Genomic DNA, 26,534 nt, shown 5'->3' with positions numbered 1-26,534 from the left:
GGGGAGATAGCCACAGGGAGGGTGCGGCCACAGAAAACAGTGGGAGATTAGCAGGGACAGTGCTGGCCAGCATGGGGCCTCCCTACACCTGTTTTTACCAAGCTCTCTGGCCCAAGAACCCATTAATAAAACTCTCATATCCTGCTGTGAATGTGCAGATTTATTAACAGACCATGAACTGTGCCTGTGCCCCCGGTCTAAAGTTCAGATTCCATATAAGACATCTGTGTGTATGTGTCTGTTTCTCTACTAATAAAAAGGAGACTATCTGTTCCTTTCAGGATCATATAAAAATTCATTTCGTTTTGGGAAATGATGTTTAAAAATAATGGGAACAAGGGATGTCAGAGCTTCTTGTACTGAGTTCTTCCCCCTCCCTCACCCTCCTTTCCAACATCAGCAAGACATGGTCTGTGGTTCTGGGTACATCACAGTCCACATTTGGGACAGAGGAAAGAGAGGCAGGATTGGAATCCCACAGATATCAATTCCGTGCTCTCAGGAAGCAGGTCTCATCTTAACAAGCCCTTTCATTTGCAACTGCCTCCTTTGACTTCCCATTGGCCAAATGACTTGGGTAGCCCAGCACCTCGAAAGAACTAGTATTTTGAAAACCATTGCCAGAAAACATGTAAAGCAAGAAATTTAGCACACTGGAGCTAATATGTGATAAACTAGAGTACGGAAGATCCCTCGTGTAACTAAGTCAGTCCTGAGTGATTACAGGGAAGAGAGGTCTGCTGTTGGAAACAGATGCCAGCAGCCAGAACCTCTTTGAGTAAACAGGGAGTACCGAAGAAAACTGGAATAAAAGCTTGTTTTACACTGGCTAGCCATATGCAGAAAACAGAAACTGGACCCCTTCCTTACACCTTATACAAAAATTAACTCAAGATGGGTTGAAGACTTAAATATAAAACCTAAAACCATAAAAGCCCTAGAAGAAAACCTGGGCAAGGTTTGACCATTCAGGACAATATGAACATTCAAGACATAGGCATGGGCAAAGACTTCATGACTAAAACACCAAAAGCAATGGCAAGAGAAGCTAACATTGGCAAATGGGATCTAATTAAGCTAAAGAGCTTCTGCACAGCAAAAGAAACTAGCATCAGAGTGAACAGGCAACCTATACAATGGGAGAAAATTTTTGCAATCTATCCATCTGACAAAGGTCTAATATCCAGAATCTACAATGAACTCAAACAAATTTACAAGAAAGAAACAAACAACCCCATCAAAAAGTAGGTCAAGGATATGAACAGACACTTCTCAAAAGAAGACATTTGTGTGGCCAGCAAACATGAAAAAGAGCTCACCATTACTGGTCATGAGAGAAATGCAATCAAAACCACAATGAGCTAGCATCTCACGCCAGTTAGAATGGTGATCATTAAAAAGTTAGGAAACAACAGATGCTGGCGAGGCTGTAGAGAAATAATGCTTTTACACTGCTGGTGGGAGTGTAAATTAGTTCAACCATTGTGGAGGACAGTGTGGCAAATTTCTCAAGGATCTAGAACCAGAAATACCATTTGACCCACCAATCCCATTACTGGGTATATGCCCAAAGGATTATAAATAATTCTACTATAAAGACACATGCACACACATGTTTGTTGTAGCACTATTCACAATAGCAAAGACTTGGAACCAACCCAAATGTCCATCAATGATAGACTGGATAAAGAAAATGTGGTACATATACACCAGGGAATACTATGCAGCCATAAAAAAGAATGAGTTCATGTCCTTTGCAGGGACATGGATGAAGCTGGAAACCATCATTCATAGCAAACTAACACAAGAACAGAAAATCAAACACTGCATATTCTCACTCATAAGTGGAAGTTGAACAACAAGAACACATGGACACAGGGAGGGGAACATCACACACCAAGGCCTGTCAGGGGCTGCGGGGAAATGAGAGGAAGAGCATTAGATAAATACCTAATGCATGCAAGGCTTAAAAACTAGATGACGGGTTGATAGGTGCAGTAAACCACCATGGCACATGTATACATATGTAACAAACCTACATGTCCTGCACATGTATCCCAGAGCTTAAAGTAAAATAAATAAATAAATAAAATAAGGTGCTAACAAGACAAAAGTTTTTAATAATGCTAACAGACCAGTTTTGCATAATCATAATGATAGGACACCAGCTATAGGGGATTCTAGAAGTACAAAAAAAAGAGATTGTTTTGCTTATTTAAACATCCTAGTATATTCTTTTCCATCAGAGGTCAGTTTGCCTAAAATTAAGAGCTAAAAAGACACACTGTTGTCATCAGCAACAGAGAGAGACACTGCAACATCTAAATGTGGTAATCACGACAATCCTATAGGAAGCAGCATCTGTTGTTTCCTGACTTTTTTTTTTTTTGAGATGGAGTCTCGCTCTGTTGCCCAGGCTGGAGTGCAGTGGTGTGATCTCGGGTCACTGCAAGCTCCGCCTCCCGCGTTCATGCCATTCTCCTGCCTCAGTCTCCCAAGTAGCTGGGACTATAGGCGCCTGCCACCAAGCCCAGCTAATTTCTTTTTGTATTTTTAGTAGAGACGGGGTTTCACTGTGTTAGCCAGGATTGTCTCAATCTCTTGACCTTGTGATCTGCCCACCTCAGCCTCCCAAAGTGCTAGGATTACAGGCGTCAGCCACCCCACCCAGTCTCCTGACTTTTTAATGATAGGAAAAAAAGACAGAAGACTCTCCAAATAGCTTGAAAAAGATATTGAACATCCCAGTATAAGAAAACGTCTGGGCCAGGCGCGGTGGCTCACACCTGGAATCCCAGCACTTTGAGAGCCAGGTGTGGTGGCACACACCTGTGGTCCCAGCTACTTGGGAGGTTGAGGTGGGAGGATCACTTGAGCCCAGGAGGCAGAGGTTGTAGTGAGTGGAGATGGTACCACTGCACTCCAGCTTGGGTGACAGAGTGAGACCATCCCAAGAAAAGGAAAAAAAAAAAAGGAAATGTCTGAACAATGTTATCCTGGGGTAGAGAAAAGATATCTAACTGAAAACTAGGTCACTGTTTTGCACAACCCTCAGAAGTGTGGTGGCCTCCACTTCCCAAACTAGCAGAGGAACCCCTTTTCAGTTTGGTGCTGCTTCCATCTCAGAGTGTGAATGCGTGGTTGGGTCCTCTTCTGAGCTCTCATCTGGGTGCCTGTGTTGTACCTGTGGATCTAACCTGGGGACCTCCCAGTCAAGGACAAAGCCACAGTACTTCTATGGGGTCAGGAGACCTGGGAAGAGGCCAGTTTATCCATGGGCCCTGCTTCCCACTCATAGAACATTTTCTTGCTTTTATTACCTTTGAGCCATGCAGATGGTTGCCTATTCAACTTCAACTTCTTATAAACAACTCTACCCTTTATAAAAACTCAGGCTTATGATTGTTTTAAGGCAGAAAAATCCCCTAATGGGGATACCATTAATGAGATTTTTCTAGAGTGCCCTCTATGAAATTAATTCATTGATTAACTCATTGGTTACTTGTTAATCAATTACTTGTAAAGTAATTAATTCAATTACTTGTAAAGTGATGATAACAAACACTGAGCAAGGTAGAAGATACCATTATGAAATTTGTGAGAGGCCAGGTGCAGTGACTCAAGCCTGTAATCCTAACACCTTGGGAGGCTGAGGTAGCCGTATCACTTGAACTCAGGAGTTTGGGACCAGCCTGGCCAACATGGTGAAACCCCATCTCTGCTAAAAATACAAAAATTGGTCAGGTATGGTGGTGCATGCTTGTAATCCCAGCTACTTGGGAGGCTAAGGCAGGAGAATCACTTGAGGCAGAGGTTGCAGTGAGCCAAGATCACACCGCTGCATTCCAGCCTGAGCGACATAGCAAGACTCTGTCTCAAAAAGTTAAAAAAAAAAGAAAAAGAAAAAGAAAGAAATTCGTGAAAGCTGAGCATAAGCCACACTAAATGCACACTCACGAAATATTAATACGTATCAGTTATGTTTTGAGGACGTATGTTCACAAATACAAAACATCTGTGGAGGCCGAGGTGGGTGGGATCACGAGGTCAGGAATTCGAGACCAGCCTGTCCAACACAGTGAAACCCTGTCTCTACTAAAAATACAAAAACTAGCTGGGTGTGGTGGTGGGCATGTATAATCCCAGCTACTTGGGAGGCTGAGGCAGGAAAATAGCTTGAACCCAGGAGGCGGAGGTTGCAGTGAGCCGAGACCATGCCACTGTGTTCCAGCCTGGGTGACAGAACTAGACTCTGTCTCAAAAAAAAAAAAAAAAAAAAAAAAAACCTCTAGGGAAGTAGAAGAGCCCAGTATTAGCAACATGGGCTCTGAAGCGTCAGGCTTCATGGGGGTGAATCCTGCTGCTGTGTGACATTAGGCAAGCCATGTAACTTCTTCATGCGCCCTCATTCTCTTCCTCATAAAAGAGGGATGACAGAAGCTGCTCCACAGAGTCACCAGGAGACTCAAGGTCAGTAGGAATTCACATATGTGGACATGCATGGCAAACTGCAATACAATAGCAAGGCCTTGCAGAGAGGAGCCACAGTGTCTTGGTAGACATTAATGGTGTCTTGGTAGACATCAGTGGTCTCTTCCACTGATGTCTTCCAGTTCTAAAATTCTATAGGAATTCCATTTTGTTGTTGAGCTGAATATATAGTGTAGAAGAACATTCAGATTTGAAATTCTTGAAGCCAAGCAACTCAGTACAGTTATTTTTACCATTACAAGTTTACAAATTATGCTGTTCCTTGAATAAATTTCCAAGCTAGTTAATCTGTACAAATATTCAGAAATATAAAAGTATAAGTTGATGGTATTTCTTTTTTTTTCTAGACAGAGTCTCACTTTGTCACCCAGGTTGGAGTACAGTGGTGTAATCTCGGCTCACTGCAAGCTCTGCCTCCTGGGTTCATGCCATTCTCCTGCCTCAGCCTCCCGAGAAGCTGGGACTTCAGGCACCCTCCATCACACCCGGCTAATGTTTTTAGATTTTTAGTAGAGATGGGGTTTCTTTTTTTTTTTTTTTTTTTTTTGAGACGGAGTCTCGGCTCTGTGCCCCAGGCTGGAGTGCAGTGGCGCTCTCTCGGCTCACTGCAAGCTCCGCCTCCCGGGTTCCCGCCATTCTCCTGCCTCAGCCTCCCGAGTAGCTGGGACTACAGGCGCCCGCCACCGCGCCCGGCTAGTTTTTTTTTTTGTATTTTTTAGTAGAGATGGGGTTTCACCGTGTTAGTCAGGATGGTCTCGATCTCCTGACCTCGTGATCCGCCCGTCTCGGCCTCCCAAAGTGCTGGGATTACAGGCGTGAGCCAACACGTCCGGCCTAAATTGATAGCAGTTCTAACATACTTTATTTCAACAATCAGTCTTTGTGGTATTTTTATAAATTATTGTTCCGCAAAGTGCAGTTTTACATTCCTTCTTACCTACGAGCAGAATAGTTAAGAGGCTTCTTGAATGTTACAGACTTTGTGTTTCTTCCCTAACGTGTTGACATCTGTGAGAATGTGTCAAAAATGACCACCTGGAATGTGAGTCATGAAAGTCAACTGGCAGAAGACAGCTTAGAAAACTGTCACAGGAGCCTTTGGTTGCAAGTCAAGGACTCACAAGGTCAGCTGCAGCACTGTCTGCCTGAGCAAAATGAAGAGGCTTGCTGAGAGCCAACTGCCCAACAACGACTCATTCATAGGCTCTCTGTAGTTTGGTAGAAAGAATCTGCTAAGGTAGTAATATTGATCATATTGATCATGACAATGACAGCTAGCATTTACAATGTGCTTACTATGTGCCACCCACTGTTCCAAGGGCTTTATCCTTCAATGCAGGCACTAATATCATCATCCCCATTTTACAGGTGAGGAAACCAAGGCAACGAATGAAGTAATATGCCCAAGATCACATTGCCAATGAATGGGAGAGCTGAGGTTTGAATCTACACAGAACCTGTACTCTTAGCTATCTAACTGCTTTACTTGGAAGTGATGTGAGATTAAAAAAAGAAGAAAAACAAAATATTTTCTTATGCTTTAAAAAAGTTCAAAAGTAAGTTAAAAGATTTATGCTGTATTTTAATCTATCATCTTGATTACTCATCAATTGGATTATGTACCCACTTTTTTTTTTTTTTTTTTTTTTGAGATGGAGTCTCACTCTGTCTCCCAGGCTGGAGTGGTGTACAGTGGCATGATCTCAACTCACTGCAACCTCCACCTCCCTGGTTCAAGAAATTCTCCCACCTCAGCCTCCCAAGTGGCTGGGATTACAGGCCCACACCACCACGCCCAGCTAATTTTTGTATTTTTAGTAGAGACAGGGTTTCGCCATGTTGGTCAGGCTGGTTTTGAACTCCCGACCTCAGGTGATCCTCCTGCCTCAGCCTCCCAAAGTGCTGGGATTACAGTCATAAGCCACTGTGTCTGGCCTGTATTCACTATTTACTTTCATTTTTTGAAAATTTTGTGGGTACCCAGCAGGTATATACATACATATTTTTTAACTTTTGAAAATTTTTGAATATTTACTATTTTATAACTCCATACAAGTATTTTAAATTAATTTTCTGGTTTTTCTAGTTATTATTATTTTTTTACCTTAATTCAAATAAAGAATAATTTAAAGGGTGAAGTGTTACAAGTTAAGAGACTAAAGTTCTACTCTTGGCTTTGCCACAAAATTACTGTGTGAATTTGGTCTAGGCTTCGGTTTCTTCATGTGTATTAGTGTGTGCCCTTCTTTAGCTAAAACAGTTCAGTGTATGTAAAGTATCATTCTATGAACTGAAGAGATCCTGCCTGTTGAGTTGCAGATGGCTGGGCAGGTTGCCAAGGGGCTAGTTTCTCCATCCTGGCTTTCATGGCTGCATGCTACAGTTCCCCCCACATGTCTTGACTACTCACCAGCACAAGATGTCACAGAGACATGCTTGAGTTGGCCAGGATCCAGGATGATATTTAGAAAGAGGAGAATAAAAGCTTAAGGATGATCAAGTTCTCTTAAGTAATGTTAAACAAAAGCATACTATTTCCTTCTAATTTCCTCTCAAGGCACTTCTCATGTTAGCAAAGAAAATGACAAGATGAGTGTCAGTCTGTCATATTTTCTGATGTAATGTATGGGCTAGTAGCTCATCACAAAATCAACCATTTTATAGGAACTACATAAGTTTCAGTGCCAACCCTTGTTCTCAAGCAGCGGGATGCCTGCTAAGCAGGTCCATATATGCTAGAGTTTTGAAATTATAGTGATATTTTTATTTTTAAGGCATTCAAGAGCAAAAGCAAATAGTGGAAGGTTCTCATTCATCAAATGCAATGACCTTATTGTTTAGGAAAAATAAGATGTGACTATTACCAAAAATGCTATTTTTAGAAGTATAATCACCTTCTTCTTTTCAGTCTACCATGAAAATTCATGGAGACCAAAAATGATTAATACATTATTTTGTAACCTGCTACCCAAAACAGGGTGGTTTTCCAAATTTTGTATCCTTTGCATATTTAAAGTTACTTACTGAGAGTTTTCCATATGTAAGGAATTGAAGGGACAAATTCACAATCTCTGTTACAAGACTTAAAAGAAATTTTTGGAGGCTTATGAATGTCTGCAATTTCATTTGTAAAGTATCCAAGAATTTGTCGCCTTAGTAACAATTAAATGCATTAAATGCTAAATGCTTATTAAATAGAGTTGAAAATGGATTTGTTAGTTAATCCTCTAAAGATTTTAACTCCAGCCTCTAGCCCTCTCCTCCCCTTTGCAATGCAACTATGTCTTCACATAGTGTTCTTTAAAAGGAGGCTTTATGGCTTTGGAGGAATACGCTGATTTCACAGCCAGTTTTGCCACTGCTGTGAAAAACACAGCACATATGCAAGCCAGCTGAAGTCATACAAACTGCAAGGATTACGGCTGTGGGGGCCTCCACATCTCCTGTCAAACTGCAATTAGAAACAGCTTCTCCAAAGGACAACATGAGAAATTAGAAATTCTTGTCCATGGCTCCCCCACCTGCTGGGTTTCTAATCAGGCCTGGAATGACCCATTAAAGATCAGACATAGGAAAATCACAATGAAACTAGGGTATCTTCTGTTTTCCAAGTTTCACTCCCCCTGGATCCTTTCCAAGCCTGTTATTATTGTCTCTCACCAGTTAATAAGGGAACCGTTTCTCCATGGGGACAGGAGCTTTCGGAAGGCTGGACTCAATCACTACAGGCTCAGTCCAGGGCCCTTCCATCACACCAACTACTGCAGGTGCAAATTATCTAACTGATTGAGTTCTTATTTAACTTATCTCAGTTACTTCAACTTTATCACTCAGAGAATAAGACAACTTTTTCAGAGATCATAGAAAAGCTATTTAGAACTTTAATAAACTAGAACCATTCAATGAAAAACTAGAACCATTCAATGAAAGTTTTTTTTTCTTGGCACCACAACTTTAAGGGGGAAAGTTGTCTCTCAAGAAAACAAGGTCACCAGTAATTTAGTTAAAGAAGAAACTTCTCATTTTTTTTTTCTTTTTAGATTAATCGAGATGTGGCCTAATTTCCCATACCTCCATCAAGATCTAGAAGCTAAGAGATAGTAGAAAACTCAGAGGTCAATTATGGCAATTTCCATTTCCTTTGCCAACTCTTCAATGATCTTTGAGACACATTTACTAAAGTCGGAAAACTAATTAATCAAAGAGTTGATTAAAACTGAGCTTATCAGACTAACTGCCAGCATCCTTGGTAAACACAAGTCACTCAATCTGACAATACAGTGCTGTATATATTATACACGGATAGGAACACCTAAATATGAGCCAGTTGTAACTTTCAACTTGACAGATCCTTAATTAAAACTCCCTTATGTAAACCAAAAATAAAATTCTAAGCCCCCCAGCTGCCTGATGGACCCCCCTCAGCCAAGGACATTTCAATATAAACCTGAAAATCTAGTTCAGGCCATGACGGGAAGTGAGAATCAGACACACCTCATTATATACCCTCCTTCCTTTGAAATCCAGGCACAGCTGACCATCAGTAACATTAAAACAGAGATCTTAAGACTGACTTTTGTAGCAATAAGACACCAAGTTCCAGCCTGACTCTAGTATAGCATCACATGATAGACAGTAGCCCCTGAAAGAAACTGAAGTGTTTTACTCCAAAATATATTTCTTTGATATATTTTGAGATGGCCCTACCAAACTGTCTTTTGTGAAGCAAACCTACATTTTGCAGAGAATCGCCTTTCCTTTCTGGATCTTTCCTCTGATTCAGGAGAGAATGAATTAACAGTCTGGCACCTTTTAAGGTCTGATAACACACTGAAGTCAGCTACCTGGAGGCTTCATCTGCATGATAAAACCTTGGTCTCCACAACCCCTTATCTTAATACAGACATTCCTTTCTATTGATTTCAGCTCTTATCTAATGAGTCATCTAATAACTCTTTCAACCAATTGCCAATCAGAAAAATCTTTGAATCTGCCTATTACCTGGAAGCCCCCCACTTCCAGTTGTCTTACCTTTCCAGACCAAAGCAATGTACATCTTACATGCATTGATTGATGACTTATAGCTCCCTAAAATGTCTAAAACCTAGTTGTAGTCTGACCACCTTGGGCATGTTCTCAGGATCTCCTGGGGCTATGTCATGGGCCACTGGTCATTCATATTTGGTTCAGGATAAATCTGTTCAAATATTTTACAGAGTTTGACTCTTTTCATCAACGCTTAGTAGTAGAGTATGATTTTAAGACAAAGCAGAAATGCGATCTTTTTCAGTTGTTTTAAAGGCTCACCTCAAACTCCATCACTCAATGAAACATTTCCTAGTCCCTTGAGTTAATTTCTCTTCTTATCTTTTCTTCCATAGCAAGTTTCTGGAGCCTGTATGTACCATAGGACATTCTGTATGCTACAGTTAGTTGCCAGTAGGTGAACATTCTGCACTAGATGGTGGGCTATTTCCCTAAAGTCAGGGATTATCTTATTCATCTCTGTCGCCTTTCCCTCACTGTTTTCTGGAATTAAAGCATAGAACCTAATTCAAAACAACACAACAAAAAACCTTCAATAGTCTAAAAGGTCGAATCAATAGGCTAATTAATTTGTTATTATTTAGAGAAGACGTTTTCAGAAACAAAGTATAGTAAAATGATGGACAGTATTTCAGAGAGTAGTGGGGAGCAAGCTCAGAGGAGGGCATTATGTGCAATTTGGATATTCAATAAAAATAAACATAAGGATCTGAAGTATTATTCAATTATCATCATAAAGGTTGCCCAAAACTAGAGCAAATTTTGACTTATTATGGAATTCTTTAAAAAGCAGCAATCGGGAACAACTAGAGGCATCTGGTACATGCCTCCTCACAGAGGAACCAAATAGTGAGTAGATAATCACACTTTGAACAGATCCTCTTAAAGAAGAGTGGAATTTAACAGAGAAGTGACAGGAAACACTTAAGGCAAGAAAGCAAAGGGAAGCCAAGACCATCTGCTCAGCTAAGAACCTGGAGACACTCCCCAATGTGGGAAAAGGGTAAGTAAGAAATCTCAGTGGTCCACATTCCTATCATGGACTCCTGCAATCCTAGCCACAGGAGAGCCCCTCCACTCTCATGGGCCATAAGACTAACATAGAGAGCTGCCTAGAGTTGACACAAAAGCATCGCTCCATAGAAGGAGCTCACACTAGGTCCCACATACCCCCTGAGTCCTAAGCAGCTACAGCACAGTGCCATTTTGAGAGCCTAGCCTCCGCCAAACTGCAGCCTGTGCTGAAGCACAACAGTCCCTGCATCGACACATTCCTGGAACCCCACTGACATCCCCCATGTGTGGGCACTGCTATGGCTGGCTGTTGCTGCCAGGGCTGAAGCAGCAACCATTGACAGTGGCCCTGATACCCCCAGCAGTGTGCCATCACACATTTGTACGTGTCCCACTGCTGGATGCCACTACCAGGGCCAAAGTGCAAACCACTGGCAGTGACCCTACTGTCTTAGTAGTAGAGTTGCCATGCATTTACAAGTGTCCTGAGGACAGGTTACCCTATCCACAGCTGCTACATGGGGATGAAGCATGTGCTCCCTAGCCAACTACCTGCAGGTGCTACCACTGAAAGCAACCCCACTCTTCCAGTAGCAGGGCACCCTGCGCCTTCCTACCACAACCAGCACATGCGTGCACCACAGCGGGGCCTGAGGATAGGTTTGCCTGGCCTGGTTCCACACTCCTTCCACCTACCGCCAGGTATACCATTGGAAGGCCCAGAAATCAACTGGCTATGTTCACAATGATTGGTGCCTGAGCACTCCTCCCTGAGGATGTGCCCACCTAACCTGCTGCTATCACCACAGCTAGTACTCACCTGCACATGCCACCTGCAGGCCTGGGGACTGGCCTTCCTAGCCCATTGCAGCCACTGCCAACACCAGTGCAGACCACTTGGGAGCCAGAGGATTGTTGAGTGACTGCTACTGCCATTGCCCATGCCACAGCTTCCGCCCAGGGGCCCAAAGGCTGACCTACCTCCTGCCCCATCACTGCCACTGTTGGCACCTGGGAAAGCTATCTGAAGACCCAAGAATCAGCCTGCCTGGAGCTGCTAACACTACTGCCCAAGGATAGGACCATTTGGCCCACTACTGCCACCACTGGGGCCCAAGGACTAGACCACTTGGCATTCCCATCCCCAGCAAAACTTCACCAAAGTCTCCACTAACTGCACCCTAAGCCAATGAAAAATTCACAGACACCACTAAGGTTGTTTATAGCCAAAAAAAATCACATAATGACTACACTATTGCATGCACCCAGAATCAGAACCAAAGTGCCCTACCAACAACCACTGTAAGTACATCTTCAGGAAAATATCCTCCTCTATGAAAGCAAATTCAAAAAAATGTAAGAAGCAACTGTTATACCAGATGTGTAGATATCAATTTAAGGACACAGAAACATAAAAAAGCAAGGAAATATAATACCTCCAAAAAAACACAATAATTCTCCAGCAACAGATTCCAATACAAACAAACTTAAGATATCCCAGAAAAAGAACTCAATATAATTATATTAAAGAACCTCAGTGAGATATAAGAGAACACAGATAAACAATACAAGGAAATCAGAAAACAATTCATAATATGAATGAGAAGTTTACCAAAGAGATAGATATCATAAAAAAAGAACCAAACAGAAATTCTGGAAGTAAAGAATTCATTGAATGAAATACAAAATACATTCAAATGCTTTAAAAATAGACTAGATCGGCCAGGCGCAGTGGCTCACACCCGTAATCCCAGCACTTTGGGAGGCTGAGGTGGGCAGATCACGAGGTCAGGAGACCAAAACCGTTCTGGCCAACATGGTGAAACCCTGTCTTTACTAAAATACAAAAAATTAGCTGGGCATGGTGGCATGCACCTGTAGTCCCAGCTACTCAGGAGGTTGAAGCAGGGGAATGAATCTCTTGAACTCGGCAGGCAGAAGTTGCAGTGAGCCAAGATTGTGCCACTGCACTCCAGCCTGGTGACACAGCGAGACTCCATCTCAAAAAATAATAATAATAATAATAATAATAGACTAGATCAAGCAGAAGAAAGAATTTCAGAACTTGAAGACAGGTCTTTTGAAATAACTCCATTAGATAAAAATAAAGAAAAAAAAAGAAAGAGAAAAAATGAACATAGTCTACATGACATATGGGACACTGTAAGAAAAACAACTTATTGAACTTTTGGTGTTCCAGAGGTGAAAATAAAATAAAAAAATAGAAACCTGTTTAATAAAATAATAGCGGAAATATTCGCAAGTTTGCAAGAGATTTAGACATCCGGATACAAGAAGTTCATAGATTCACAAATAGATATGATTCTAAAAGGTATTCACTGCATATTATAGTCAAACTGTTGGAAGTCAAAGACAAAGACAGTATTCTAAGAACAGCAACAGAAATGTGTCTAGTCACCTGTAACGGAACCACCATCAGACTAACAACAGAAACCTTACAGACCAGGGGAAAATGGGATGATATGGTCATACTCCTGAAAAAGGGGGGGAAAAACATGTCAGCCAAGAATTCTATACCCAGAAAAATTATCTTTTATAAATGTAGGAGAAATAAAGTATTTTCCAGATAAGCAAAAGCTAAGGGAATTCATCACAACTACACTGGCCCTACAAGAAATGCTTCAGGCAATTCTACATCCAGAAGTGAAAGAATCATATCTACCAGCATGAAAACATAGAAAAGTATAAAACATACTGGTAGAACAAAGACATAAATAAAGAAGAGAAAGGACTCAAATATTACTACTGCAGAAAGCCACCAAACCATAATGATAAACAATAAGAGAGAAAGAAAGAAACAAAGGACATACAGAACAACTAGAAATTAATTAATAAAATGACAGAAATAACCCTTCACATGTTAATACTAACCTTGAATGTAAACAGATTAAACTTTCCACTTAAAAGATATAAACTGGCTGAATGGATTTAAAAATGACCCACTATATGCTGCCTACAAGAAGCTCATTTCACCTGTAAAAACACATATAGACTAGGCCAGGCACGGTGGCTCATGCCTGTAATCCCAGCACTTTGGGAGGCCAAAGTGGGAAGATCACAAGTTCAGGAGATCAAGACCATCCTGGCTAACACGGTGAAACCCTGTCTCTACTAAAAATACAAAAACAAGATTAGCCAGGTGTGGTGGTGGGCACCTGTAGTTCCAGCTCTAGGGAGGCTGAGATGGGAGAATGGTGTGAACCTGGGAGACGGAACTTGCAGTGAACCGAGATCGTGCCACTGCATTCTAGCCTGGGTGACAGCAAGACTCTGTCTCAAAAAACCAAAAAACAAAACAAACAGAAAACCAAAACCAAACAAAACATACAGACTAAAAGTAAAGGAATGTAAAAAGTTACTCCTGCAAGTGGAAACCAAAAGCAAGCAGAAACACCTATACTTATATCAGACAAAACAGACTTTAATTAAAAAAAACAGTAAAAATAGACAAAAAAGTCAATTATAAAATGATAAAGAGATCAACTCAGCAAGAAATACAATTCTAAATATATATGTAGCCAACAATAGAGCACTCAGACATATAAAGCAAGTATTACTAGTGAGAGAGATGAAGCCCAATACAATAATAGTGGCAGACTTCAACACCCTACTATCACCCTACTAGATGGACCATCTAGACAAAATATTTACAAAGAAACATTGGATTTAAACTGCACTTTATGCAAAATGGACCTAACAGACTGTTACAGAACATTTCATCCAGTGGCTACAGAATACACATTCTTCTCATCAGCACATGGGACATTCTCCAGGAGAGACCATATGTTAGGACACAAAACATGTCTCAACAAATTTTTAAAAACTGAAATTACATGTAGTGTCTTTTTAGGCCACAATGTATTAGATAAAGAAGAGAAAGGACTCAAACATTACCACTGCAGAAAACCACCAAACCACAATGATAAACAATAAGAGAGAAAGAAAGAAACAAAGGATATACAGAATAACTAGAAATTAATTAATAAAATGACAGAAATAACCCCTCACATATTAATACTAACCTTGAATGTAAACAGATTAAACTTTCCACTTAAAAGATATAGACTGGCTGAATGGATTTAAAAATGACCCACTTATTAAATCAATAATTAAATGACCCATTTATTAAATCAATAATAAGAGAAACTTTGAAAACTGTATGAATACATGGAAATTAAACAACATGCTCCCAAATGACCACTAGGTCAAGAAAGAAATTAAGAGGGAAATCAAAACATTTCTTGAAACAAGTGAAAATCAAAACACAACATATCAAAACCTATGAGATAAAACAAAAACAGTGCTAAGAGGGAAGTTTATAGCAATAAACTTCTACATCAAAAAAGTAGAAAGATGTCATATAAAAATCTAGTGATGAACCTCAATGAACTAGGAAAGCAAGAACAAGCCAAATAGAAAATTAGTAGAAGGAAAGAAATAATAAAGATCAGAGCAAATCTAAATGAAAGAGACTGAAAATAATTACAAAGAATCAACAAAATTAGAAGTTGGTTTTTTGAAAAGATAAACAAAATAGATTGCTAGCTAGACTGACCAAGAAAAAAGGAGAAAAGATCAAAATAAAGAAAATCAGAAACAAAAAAGACACATTACAATTGATACCACAGAAATACAAAAATTTTTCAGAAACTATAGTGAATAACTATACACTAACAAACTGGAAAACCTAGAGGAAATGGTTAAATTCATAAATACATACAATGTCCCAAGACTGACTGAGGAAGAAACAAAATCTGAACAGACCAGTAAAAAGTAAAGAGATTGGATCAGTAACAAAAAGTCTTTCAACAAAGAAAAGTCCAGGTCCAGATAGCTTTATTGCTAAATTCCACCAAACTTATAGAGAAGAATTTATAGCAATTCTCCTTAAACTACTAAAAAAAAGAAAAAAAAAAAAAAAAAAAAAAAACTGAAGTGAAGGGAATTCTCCCTAACTCATTCTACAAGGCCAGCATTACCTTGATATCAAAACCAGACAAGGACCCAACAACAAAAAAAATACTACAGGCCAATATCCCTGATTAACATAGATACAAAAATTCTCGACAAAATTCTAGCAAGCCAAATCCAACAGTACATCAAAAAGGTAACATACCAATACCAAGAGGGATTCATCCCAGGGATGCAAGGTTGATTCAACATAAACAAATCAATAAATGTGACACATTACACAGACAGAATGTATAATACAATTCATATGATCATCTCAATAGACACAGAAAAAGCATTTGATAAAATTCAGCATCCTTTTATGATAAAAACTCTCAACAAACTAGTCACAGAGGGAATGTACCTGAACATAATGAAGGGCATACATGACAAATTCATAGCTAACATCATACTAAATGGTGAAAAGCTGAAAGCCTTTCCTTTAAAAACTGGAACAAGACAAAGATGCTCACTTTACTACTCCTATTCGATGTAGTACTGGACATCAAAGTCAGAGCAATCAGGCAAGAGACAGAAATAAAAGGCATCCAAATTAGAAAAGAGGATGTCAAATTGTCCCTCTTTGCAGGTGGCATGGTTTTATATCCAGAAAAACCTAAAGAACCAAAAAAGTCTTAGATCTGATAAATAAATTCAGTAAAGTGACAGGATACAAATTCAACATAAAAAAATAGTGTGTCTATATATGAACAACACACTAACTGAAAAAGAACTCAATAAGGCAATCTCATTTACAGTAACTACAAAAATACCTAGGAATAAATTTAACCAAGGAGGTAAAAGACCTCTACAAGGAAAACTACAAAACATTGATTTTTAAAAATTGACGAGGACACAAACAAATGGAAAGACAGCTCATGCTCATGGATTAGAAAAGTTAATATTAAAATGACCAGACTGCTCAAATCAATTTACAGATTCAATTCAATCTCTACCAAGATAGCAACGTTGGCCAGGCATAGTGCCTTACACCTGTAATTCCAGCACTTTGGGAGACCAAGGCAAGAGAATCGCATGAGCCCAAGAGTTTGAGACTATCCTGGAAAACATAGAGACCCCATTTCTACAAAAAATTTTAAAAATTAGCAAAGTGTGGTGGCATGTGTCTGGAGTCCTAGCTACTTGAGTGTCTGAAGTGGGAGCATTGCTTGAGCCTGGGAGATTGAGGCAGCAGTGAGTCATAATCATGTCCCTGCACTCTAACCTTGAAGACAGAGCAAGACATTGTCAAAAAAAAAAAAAAAAAAGATACCAATGCCATTTTTCACAGAAATTAAAAAAAAAAAATACATACACTGGGGGAAAGGACACCTTCTTCAATAAATAGTGTGTAGAAAATTGGATATCCACATGCAGAAGATTGAAATTAGATCTCTATCTCTCATCATATACAAAAATCAACTCAATATAGATTACAGACTTAAATATAAGACCCTAAAATATAAAACTACTTGAAGAATACATAAGGGAAGTACTTCAGGGAAATACTTCAGGATATTGGTCTAGGCAAAGATTCAATGGCTAAGACCCCAAAAGCACAGGCAACAAAAACCGAAATAGACACATGGGACTATATTAAACTAAGAAGCTTCTGTGCAGCAAAGGAAACAATCAACATAGTGAAAAGACAAACTGTAGAATGGGAGAAAATATTTGCAAATTATTCGTCTGATAGTGGACTAATATCCAGAATATACAGGGAACACAAACAGCTCAACAGTAAAACAACAACAAATAATAATAGTAATTCCATTAAAAAGGGGCAAAGGACATGAATAAATATTTCTGAAGAAAAAACATACACTGGCCAACAGGCATATGAAAAAATGCTCAACATCACTAACCATCAGGGAAATATGCAAGTCAAAACCACAATGAGATATCATCTCACCCAGTTAAAACTGCTATTATTTAAAGGGCAAAAAGTGATTGACAGACACTGGTGAGAATGTAAAGGAGAAGGAACTCTTATATACTGTTTGTGGGAATGTAAATTAGCACAATCTCTATGGAAAATAGAATGTAGATTTCTCAAAACCTAAATGTAGAACTGCCATATGACACAGCAATCTCACTACTGGAAATTCATGCAAAGAAACAAAACAAAACAAAACAAAAAAACCAATATATCAAAGAGTAGAATGATAGACACCAGGTTGGGAAGAGTGTGTTGGTGGGGTTGGAGGAAGATGAAGAAAGGCTGGGTAATAGGTAAAAACTTAGAGTTAGATAAAAGGAACAAATTCCAATGTTCAGTAGCAGGTGACTGTAGTTAACAACAATACACTGTATATTTCAAAATAGCTGTAAGAGAGGACTTGAAATGTTCCCAACACTAAGAGATGATAAATACTCAAGATGATGGATACCCCAAATGTCCTGACTACACATTCTATGCATGTACAAAATATCACATAAATATGCACAAATATTACATATCAATAAACAAAAGTTTAAAAATTTTCTTCAAGCATAAAAACAAGCAGCAATTTTTAGAATTTTTGAATTTTTGACATTTTTTAAATGTCAAAAATAAGATGTTCTAATAAAAGCAATTTATTTAAAGCACCTTAAAGACCTACTTATGAAAAATCTAGCTCTATTTTACCAAAATGTTAATCAAAAATAATCAAATCAAGAAAAAAAGAATTCTGGCTAAAACCATGAATTAACTTGAACATTCAACAGTCTGGGCCTCACCATTAACCTGGTAATGACATTAAGAGCAATAACATTTGGGCAGTCCTTACCTTCATGAATATACATCTGTTGAGCATCTTCAAGATGTAATAACCCCAGTAAAGGTGAAGGACCTGCAAGATCATGAGCTGTAGGTTGAGGAAGATGTATGAAAAGAAAGGCTCGAGGTAATACATAGGCAAGATCAGCGTGCAATATAAAATCCTGAAACACCAAACAGATGAGAGAATTTCATCACAACCAAAGCACTTATGAATTTTCAATAATAAAACAAATACTTTTTCTCCTAATAAAGTCCAGGAAATTATTGAAAGAAAAGATACAATAGTATTATCTTAAATATCATTACTGGCAAGCAACAAAAAAAGTACAATCCGTCTTCTTGAAGAAAAGTTAAATAAAACAGTATTTTTATTACGCAGTGTTTAAACTAGAATGTTTCTGTACCTTGGTTTCCTCTTTTCCAACAAGAGCATACACTAACCGTTTTTACCTTCTGGTGGTGGGGTTAGAGGATTTTGAAGAACAAATAAGATAATGCCTGTTTACATGAGGTTATTATTGCCTTAAAACATAATCTCATTTATTTGGCATCAAAGGTGAATAGAGAATTCTACAAAAGTAAATTTTCCAAATAAAAGAAGCTTTAACAAAGCAAAAATTCCATGAGTACTTACACTTGTGCTTCCTAAAGTAAATTGCATGCTTTATTAGTTTCATAAATAGGCTCCTGGACACAATTTGAACTGCTCCTTATGATGTAAGATGCACAGTGTCTTCAGATATTATTGCCATATGGGCCGGGCATGGTGGCTCAGGTCTGTAATACTAGCACTTTGGGAGGCCAAGGTGGGCAGATCACCTGGGGTCAGGAGTTCGAGACAAGCCTGACCAACATGGCCAAACCCTGTCTGTACTAAAAATATAAAAATTAGCTGGGTGTGGTGGTACGCACCTGTAATCCCAGCTACTAGGTAGGCCAAGGCAAGAGAATTGCTTGAACTTGGGAGGCGGAGGTTGCAGTGAGCTGAGATTGCACCACTGCACTCCAGCCTGGGTGACAGAGCAAGATTCCGTGAAAAAAAGAAAAAGATTTTATTGACATATGAAGGGCTATTTGTTCATTTCTCAAACTTATATAGTACCATGAATTTAGAGTCTTTCAATATGTTTGTTTATAAGTATATTAGTTATAGAAACAATTTTTTCATGTAACATTGGGGAAACAAGAAAAGAAAATTGTCCATAACACCATCACCTTAAACAAACAATATTGTAATTTTCATGCATTCTCTTCCAGTATTTTCCTAAACAATTTGGTTTTTTTTTATTAACATGGAGTAAAATTTACTGTATTTTGGTGTATCGTTCAATGAATTTAATGTCTATAGGTTTGTATAGCCACCACTACAATTAGGATACAGAACAGCCTATCTTGCCAAAAAATTCCGTGATGCTATCCCTTTATTGCCACACCCTCCTCCACACTTAAACTTGGCGAACACTTTGCTCTGTATCCTTTGGTCTGTCTGCCAAAGACATAAATGGAATCATACGTTGTGTGAGCTTTTAAGGCCACCTTCTTTCATACAACATAATGCTTTTAAGATTCATTCAGTTGTCATGATTATCAATAGCATGTTCCTTCTTACTACTGAGTGGCACTCCACTTTATGGCTGCACCACAGTTTGTTTTTTTACCCACTGAAGAATATTTGGGTTGTTTCCAGCTTTTGACATTTATGAATAGAACTGCTATAAATATCCATGTAGATATTTATTTGTGAACAGAAGTTTTGATTTTTCAAGCGTAAATATATAGAGGTAGAATTGTGTGCCATCTGGTAAATATATGCTTAACTTTATAAAAAACTGAAAAACGATTTTGCAGAGTGGATGCTTTACATTCTCACCAGCAAAGCATGAGAATGTCAGTTGTTCTTCACCTTTGTTTGTACTTCACATTGTTCTGTATTTTTGCCACTGCAGTAAACATAGCATTTGTGAGATTTTATGTTCAACTACATTTAGCTTTAAATCAAAGACATTTTATGCTATTTAGACAACTTGTTGTATATAGTCTTTCATAAACTGAAATTATTTCTGTGAAACTATATATTTCTAAATGAGAGATTACTGTTTTAAGGTGTACATTAAAGTTAGAAAAATTCAAGGTGTATATTAAAAGGTACTAAAATGTTGTCAAATTATTTTCCAAAATTGTCACTATTTATAAGGCCACCATCAATTTATGAAAGAAGAGTTTCACTGAACTCAGAACTGGTATGAAATAGTTTCAAAATTTGTTAATTTAAAAGATAAAATACTTTCAGTTTACACTATTTGCAAGGCTTTAACATTTCCCCTGTGTCTGCTTAGTAGCTCTATTTCTTCTTTTGTAAGTTATCAGTTCAAGTTCTTTGTTTGAAAAACAGGGGCCAGATGTAGTGGCTCATGCCTATAATCCCAGCACTTTGGGAGGCCGAGGCGGGTGGATCACCTGAGGTCAGGAGTTCAAGACCAGCCTGACTAACATGGTGAAACACCATATCTACTAAAAAAAAATACAAAAATTAACCAGATGTGGTGGCAGGTATCTGTAATCCCAGCTTCTCGGGATGCTGAGGCAAGAGAATTGTTTGAACCTGGGAGGCAGAGTGTGCGGTGAGCCGACATTGTGCCACTGTACTCTAGTCTGGGCAACAGAGCAAGACCCCATCTCAAAAAAAAAATGTAATAACTTGATTGGTTTTAAAAACTTAGCAATTACAGAAAAATATACAGAGGTTAAGGAAGGAAAAATCACTTGAAGTCTCACAACTTACAGGTAACCCAGAATATTTTGTTAAACATGATTCAGGATATCTCTCTCAAAACTATATTCTTTTTTTTTTTTGAGACAGAGTCTTGCTCTGTCACCCAGGCTGCAGTGCAGTGATGCAATCTCCACTCACTGCAAGCTCCACCTCCCGGGTTCATGCCATTCTCCTGCCTCAGCCTCCTGTGTAGCTGGGACTACAGGCGCCCACCACCACACCCAGCTAATTTTTGTATTTTTAGTAGAGACGGGGTTTCACCGTGTTAGCCAGGATGATCTCGATCTCCTGACCTCATGATCTGCCCATCTCGGCCTCCCAAAGTTCTGGGATTACAGGCGTGAACCACCGTGCCCGGCCAAAACTATATTCTTTAAGGTGCTTTTTTTTTTGCCCCTCCTATCACCACATGATTTTATGTAACGAGGTGATCACTACCTATGTGTGATTGTTGTACCCTGCTTTTTTCATGCAATAACATGTTAGAGAGAGCTTTCCACATCAATAAATAAAGCTATATATCAAGAGTTAGCAAACTTGTTTGTAAAGGAACAGATAATAAATATTTCAGGCCTCTGGACCATTTGGTCTGTGTTGCAACTACTCAATTCAGCCATTACGGTACAAAAGCAGCCATGACAGCTAACATTACATAAACTAATTCATGTATAGAAAGTACATACATTAGTGTATGTGGCTGTGTTCCAATAAAACTTTATCAACAAAACCAGGCAATAGGCTGAATTTGGCCTTTGAGTCATAGCCTACCGACCCCTACTGTGTATCACTATATATAATGGCTTCACAAAAATTCATTTAATAGATATATAATAACTTAACTAATCCCTTATTAATAGACATTTAAATTCTTCCCAAATGTTCATTATATTTGAAAGAATGCTGTGAGAATTACTTGTAAAAACATTTTTTTTTTTTTGAGACAGGGTCTCGCTCTGTCTCCCAGGCAGGAGTGCAGAGGCAGGATCACAGCTCACTATAGCCTCTACCTCCCAGGCTCAAGCAATCCTCCAACCTCAGCTGCCCGAGTAGCTGGGACTGCTGGTATGCGGCACAACACCTGGCCAATTTTTGTATTTTGTTTTTTGTAGAGACAGGGTTTCACCTTGTTGCCCAGGCTGATTTCAAACTTCTAGGCTTAAGGAAGTTAAGCCTTCCAAAGTTCTGGGATTATAGGCATGAACCACCATGTGTGGTCCTATAAAAACATTTTGATGTAATTGTTTGATTATCTACTTAGAATAGCTAAAATCCTGAATCAAAGGGTAGACTCATTTTACAATTTGGAATATAGTGTTACACTGCTTTCCAGAAAGACTACACCAATTTATATTCTTGCACCCAATATATAAGATTACCTGCTTCCTCAGATATTGACCAATATTGTATTTTATCAGTCTCCACCTAAAATAACAGAGTACTGTTTATATTCATATTTTTATTTAATGTAGAGTGATTATATATATTTATATATCTATTTATATCTTTTATTGGTTATTTTACTTGGCTACTTTTATTTATTCTTTATGAACTGCTTTTTTGTGGCATCTGTCCATTTTTCTATTGGAGCATTTGTTTTTTTCTGTTGATTCTTAAATGCTCTTTATATATTAAGGATATCAACACTATTTTTAAATTATGTTAGTTAGCTTTATACAATCTAGTACTTTCAATACTGATTTTTTTTGGCAAAGCAATTTAAAATTTTTTAAAATCAAATCTGTCAATTGCTTATTTTATACTTTGCATACATGTTATGCTTTAAAGGCCCTTTTTCAGCCCCATCAATATAAAACACATTTTCCCACATTTTCTTAAAATCCTGGCTTTACTACTTATATACCATGTCACTTATTTGTGCATTTCCTCATCTGTAAAATGCAAGCAGAGAGTACCTACCTTATTCATTCAATAAACTATTAAAATACTGAGCACCTACTAAAGTGCGACTTGACACTTGGTAGTAGCCAGGAATGTAGTAATGAATGAAAGGGACCAAAACCCCTAAACTAGTAGGGCTTACCTTCTGGTACCCACATTTATTTATAAGCTTATTACAGGAAATGATACATGTAAAAACCTATTTGTCATTCTGGTTTGTTGGATCCTTGGGCAATTTTGTGCCTTATTCTGTACTCTCTCTGCCTAGAATGTACTTTCTCTTTTCAGTTGAACCCCTTTCCATCCATTAAAGCATGGGTCTCTCCACAATGAAAGTTTCCATGTAATTCTGGTCACCCCTGAATTTATTCCTTTCCTCCTGGCTCTCCCCTCCTCACTAGCAGGCAAGCTTTGCAAAGGCAGTGGCCAGGACACCTTCACCTCTGGGTCCTTCCCTCGTCTGGCTCAGAGCCTTGCCCCTTACTAGGTCTCCTGTTGAGAATTTGTCACTGTTATTATTGACAAAGGGACCTACTCAAAAATACCTTCTTTACACAGTCTACTAGAGAATATGAATAATTAGCTAAATATACAATTGCCCATTGTGATCCATGCAAAGAAAGAAAGAAAAGGACAGGGCATATGGCAGGGTTCTACATGTACAAAGACTGTGAAGTGGGAAGCATGACGGAAAATTAGAGGAGCGGGGAGAGGAGTGGCAGTGAAGCGTGGTGTAAGATGAGGTGGGAAAGGTGAAGAAGCCATCTCAGGTAGGCCTTGCATGTCAAGGTGGAGGTGTGGCCTTCATTGTGAGAGCAACAGGAAGCTTGGCTGGTTTTAGAAAGAGGAATGACAAATGTGGAACAGAATCATCAAAGCTGGGTTCAAGGCTCAACGCCACTAATTTCTTGGCTCAAAACTTGCATAAGTCACTGAGCCTTAGTTCCTTAGTCACTGGGTAGAACTAACTGCCCCTCCACCACCTCCTTTGACTAGAAGCTCCCAGGAGACACACAGCCAGCTTTACAAACTATATAGCCCTCAGAATGAAAGAAGCTGCCATTAAGATGCAAATGTCTTCTAAGAGAGCTGAGCCTCTGGGCAAAGAGGAGAGACCAATGGAACTGGCGCTGGAGTCTTCAAGATTTCAATCAGGGCTCCCAGGATGTTACCAAGTTCCACAATCTCTCTGGGCTTCAGTTTCTTTTGTAAAATGAGAACACCACCTAGGTGGTTATGAGGATTAAATGAGTTGACAAATGGAAAGTGCCTATTACACAGTAAGTACTCAAAAATGATAGTTACAACTATTACTCTTACTACCACTACGGCCACTACTACTTTCAACAACCAGCCCTCTCTACTGCAGAGAACTTACACCAATAACACAGTTAGAGCAACAGCCCCCAGGAGAGTGCTCCTGAACTGGCTGGATTTCCTGCCAAGGGGAGGAGGAGGAAGCCACTTTGGAGAGGATGAGCAGGCTCCCAGGAATGGGGACTCTGCTGCCTGAACATTCTTTGCAAGAGGACAGAGGGGACTAGAGGCCAAAGAAGTGGAACAGGAGTCAAAGGGGAGTAGCCATTGTGGCACGGGTAACAACCAGCTATGATGCCACAGTTAAAATTTCAAGACCTCAATAAAGGATGGTCTAGTCTCTCAAATTTCCTCTCCTTCTATGCTAAAAGAAGACTAGGAAAAAGAAAAAAAAATTCCATCTGCCCTTCCCAGCTCTCTTCCTAACATACGTGCATACATGTATGCAGGCACATGCATAGAGCACACAACACTTGCACATTATCGGTAGTCACCACCTTACAGCAACTGAATGGAATTTTCCTTTTCATAAAGAATGCCAAAAGACTGCTTTATTCCTAAATTCTTAGAACTACTTTGTCCCTGTCCACTGGATTTAATCTTTCCAAATGGATAAGCTACTACCATGCCCTTGGATTGCAAAGCTCAGCTTTTTCTGTTTTCAGTTTTGTTTCCAATCTTAGTTCTTCCAATCACTGGACTTGGCATGGTTTGGATAAATTGCAGTGTTGGTATAAATATTAGCTGGTTTTGCTGGACTAGCTAAGGCAACCACCAAAAAGTTGTATTTGTCTAATGAAAACTGCAAGGGAAGCGTCTTATTTTCTTGCTAATTGTGGGTTTGAGCATTAAGCCCTTTTAGGATAGCAAATACTTGTTCTACAGGTGAACAATTGTCTACCTCAGTGATCTCTTAAGTTTCTAAATGGGTAGTTGAAGAAAACTTAATAAATATTTAGTGAAGGCAAATGATATACTCTTAATCATCTAGTTTCAAATTTAATTTGAAGCCTATCTGTTCTGTGTTTCAAATATCCTGTTTCTAGTCTTGATTCTTCCATAACTAGCTGTGTGATCCTGGAAGTACCTTAACTCTTCATCTGAAAAATAAACAGGTGTCTAAATGTTTCAACAATGTCAGTGACATGAAAGACAAAGAAGAGGTAAGAAACTGTTCCAGATGAATGACAGCTAAATGCAATACGTGATCTGGAGCTGGATCTTCACACAGTGAGGGGGAAAGCAATAAAAGACATGATGGATTGATTGACCAAATTGGAACATGGAAGGTAGATTGCTACATTTCCTGCAATTGATAACTGTATTGTGATTATGTAAGAAAATGTCCTTCTTCTTAGGAAATACACACTGAAGTATTTAGGGCGCAAGGAATTATTCAGTTGATGTTTATAACTTGCAAATGGTTCAGAAACAAATATGTATATTCATACATATGTGTGGTGGGGAAGTAGAGAGAGAAAGAATGACAAAGTAAATGGGGCAAAATGCTAACTGTAAAGAGTATATCTAGGGTTTCTCTGTAATATACTAGAAATTTCTTTGTAAGCTGAAAATTATTTCTAAAATTGGGAGGCTGAGGCAGGCAGACCACAAGGTCAAGAGATCGAGACCATCCTGGCCAACATGGTGAAACCCCATTTCTACTAAAAATACAAAAATTAGCTGGGTGTGGTGGCATGTGCCTGTAGTCCCAGCAACTCAGGAGGCTGAGGCAGGAGAATCGCTTGAACCCGGGAGGCAGAGGTTGCAGTGAGCTGAGATCACAGCACTGTACTCAGCCTGGCAACAGAGCAAGACTCTGTTTTGGAAAAAAAAAAAAAAATTCTAAATACATGAATACGTGAATAAAAGGATTGGACTAGATTATAAACAAGGTTCCTTAATCTAGGATTCTATGATTTGAAGAGGGGTGTAGCTGTTCTTCATGAACTTAAAAATAGCATAAAGAAGGCACCAAGCACATGGGCAGGATGGGAGAGCTCTTCTGAGGGCTCCTGTGGAGCGAGACAGTGAACATATGTGGTAAAAACACGTAGTCTCCTTCATCAGGTGTGTAACTGGAAAGTCTAGTTCTGAGATACATATCTGCAGTGGTGGCTCAAGGGAGTGGCCCAGCTTCAACAGAGTCTTTCTTGCCTTGTACCTTCCTTTTCTTTGCTGGCTGCGCAAACAGCACTAAGCTGGCACCACCATCAGAATCCATGCTCTGCCCACTGCTTCTCATTTAGGATCAAGGTT

At 39.1% G+C, this 26,534-nt stretch overlaps 1 protein-coding gene across 1 annotated transcript in view; it reads right to left on the bottom strand.

Moving 5' to 3' along the window:
- The window catches only part of CERS3 (ceramide synthase 3), an 89,216-nt gene that overhangs the window by 26,092 nt on the left and 36,590 nt on the right, over positions 1-26,534 (bottom strand). The window contains exon 9 of the mRNA XM_007990569.3: positions 18,294-18,447. Within this exon, the coding sequence (XP_007988760.2) occupies positions 18,294-18,447 (154 nt within the window). The remainder of the gene's footprint in view (positions 1-18,293; positions 18,448-26,534) is intronic.

This window comes from Chlorocebus sabaeus, chromosome 29 (genome assembly GCF_047675955.1).
Source record: "Chlorocebus sabaeus isolate Y175 chromosome 29, mChlSab1.0.hap1, whole genome shotgun sequence".
NCBI lineage: Eukaryota > Metazoa > Chordata > Mammalia > Primates > Cercopithecidae > Chlorocebus > Chlorocebus sabaeus.
Note: the sequence above shows the minus strand (reverse complement) of the source record. Positions and strands in the feature narration are given on the sequence as shown.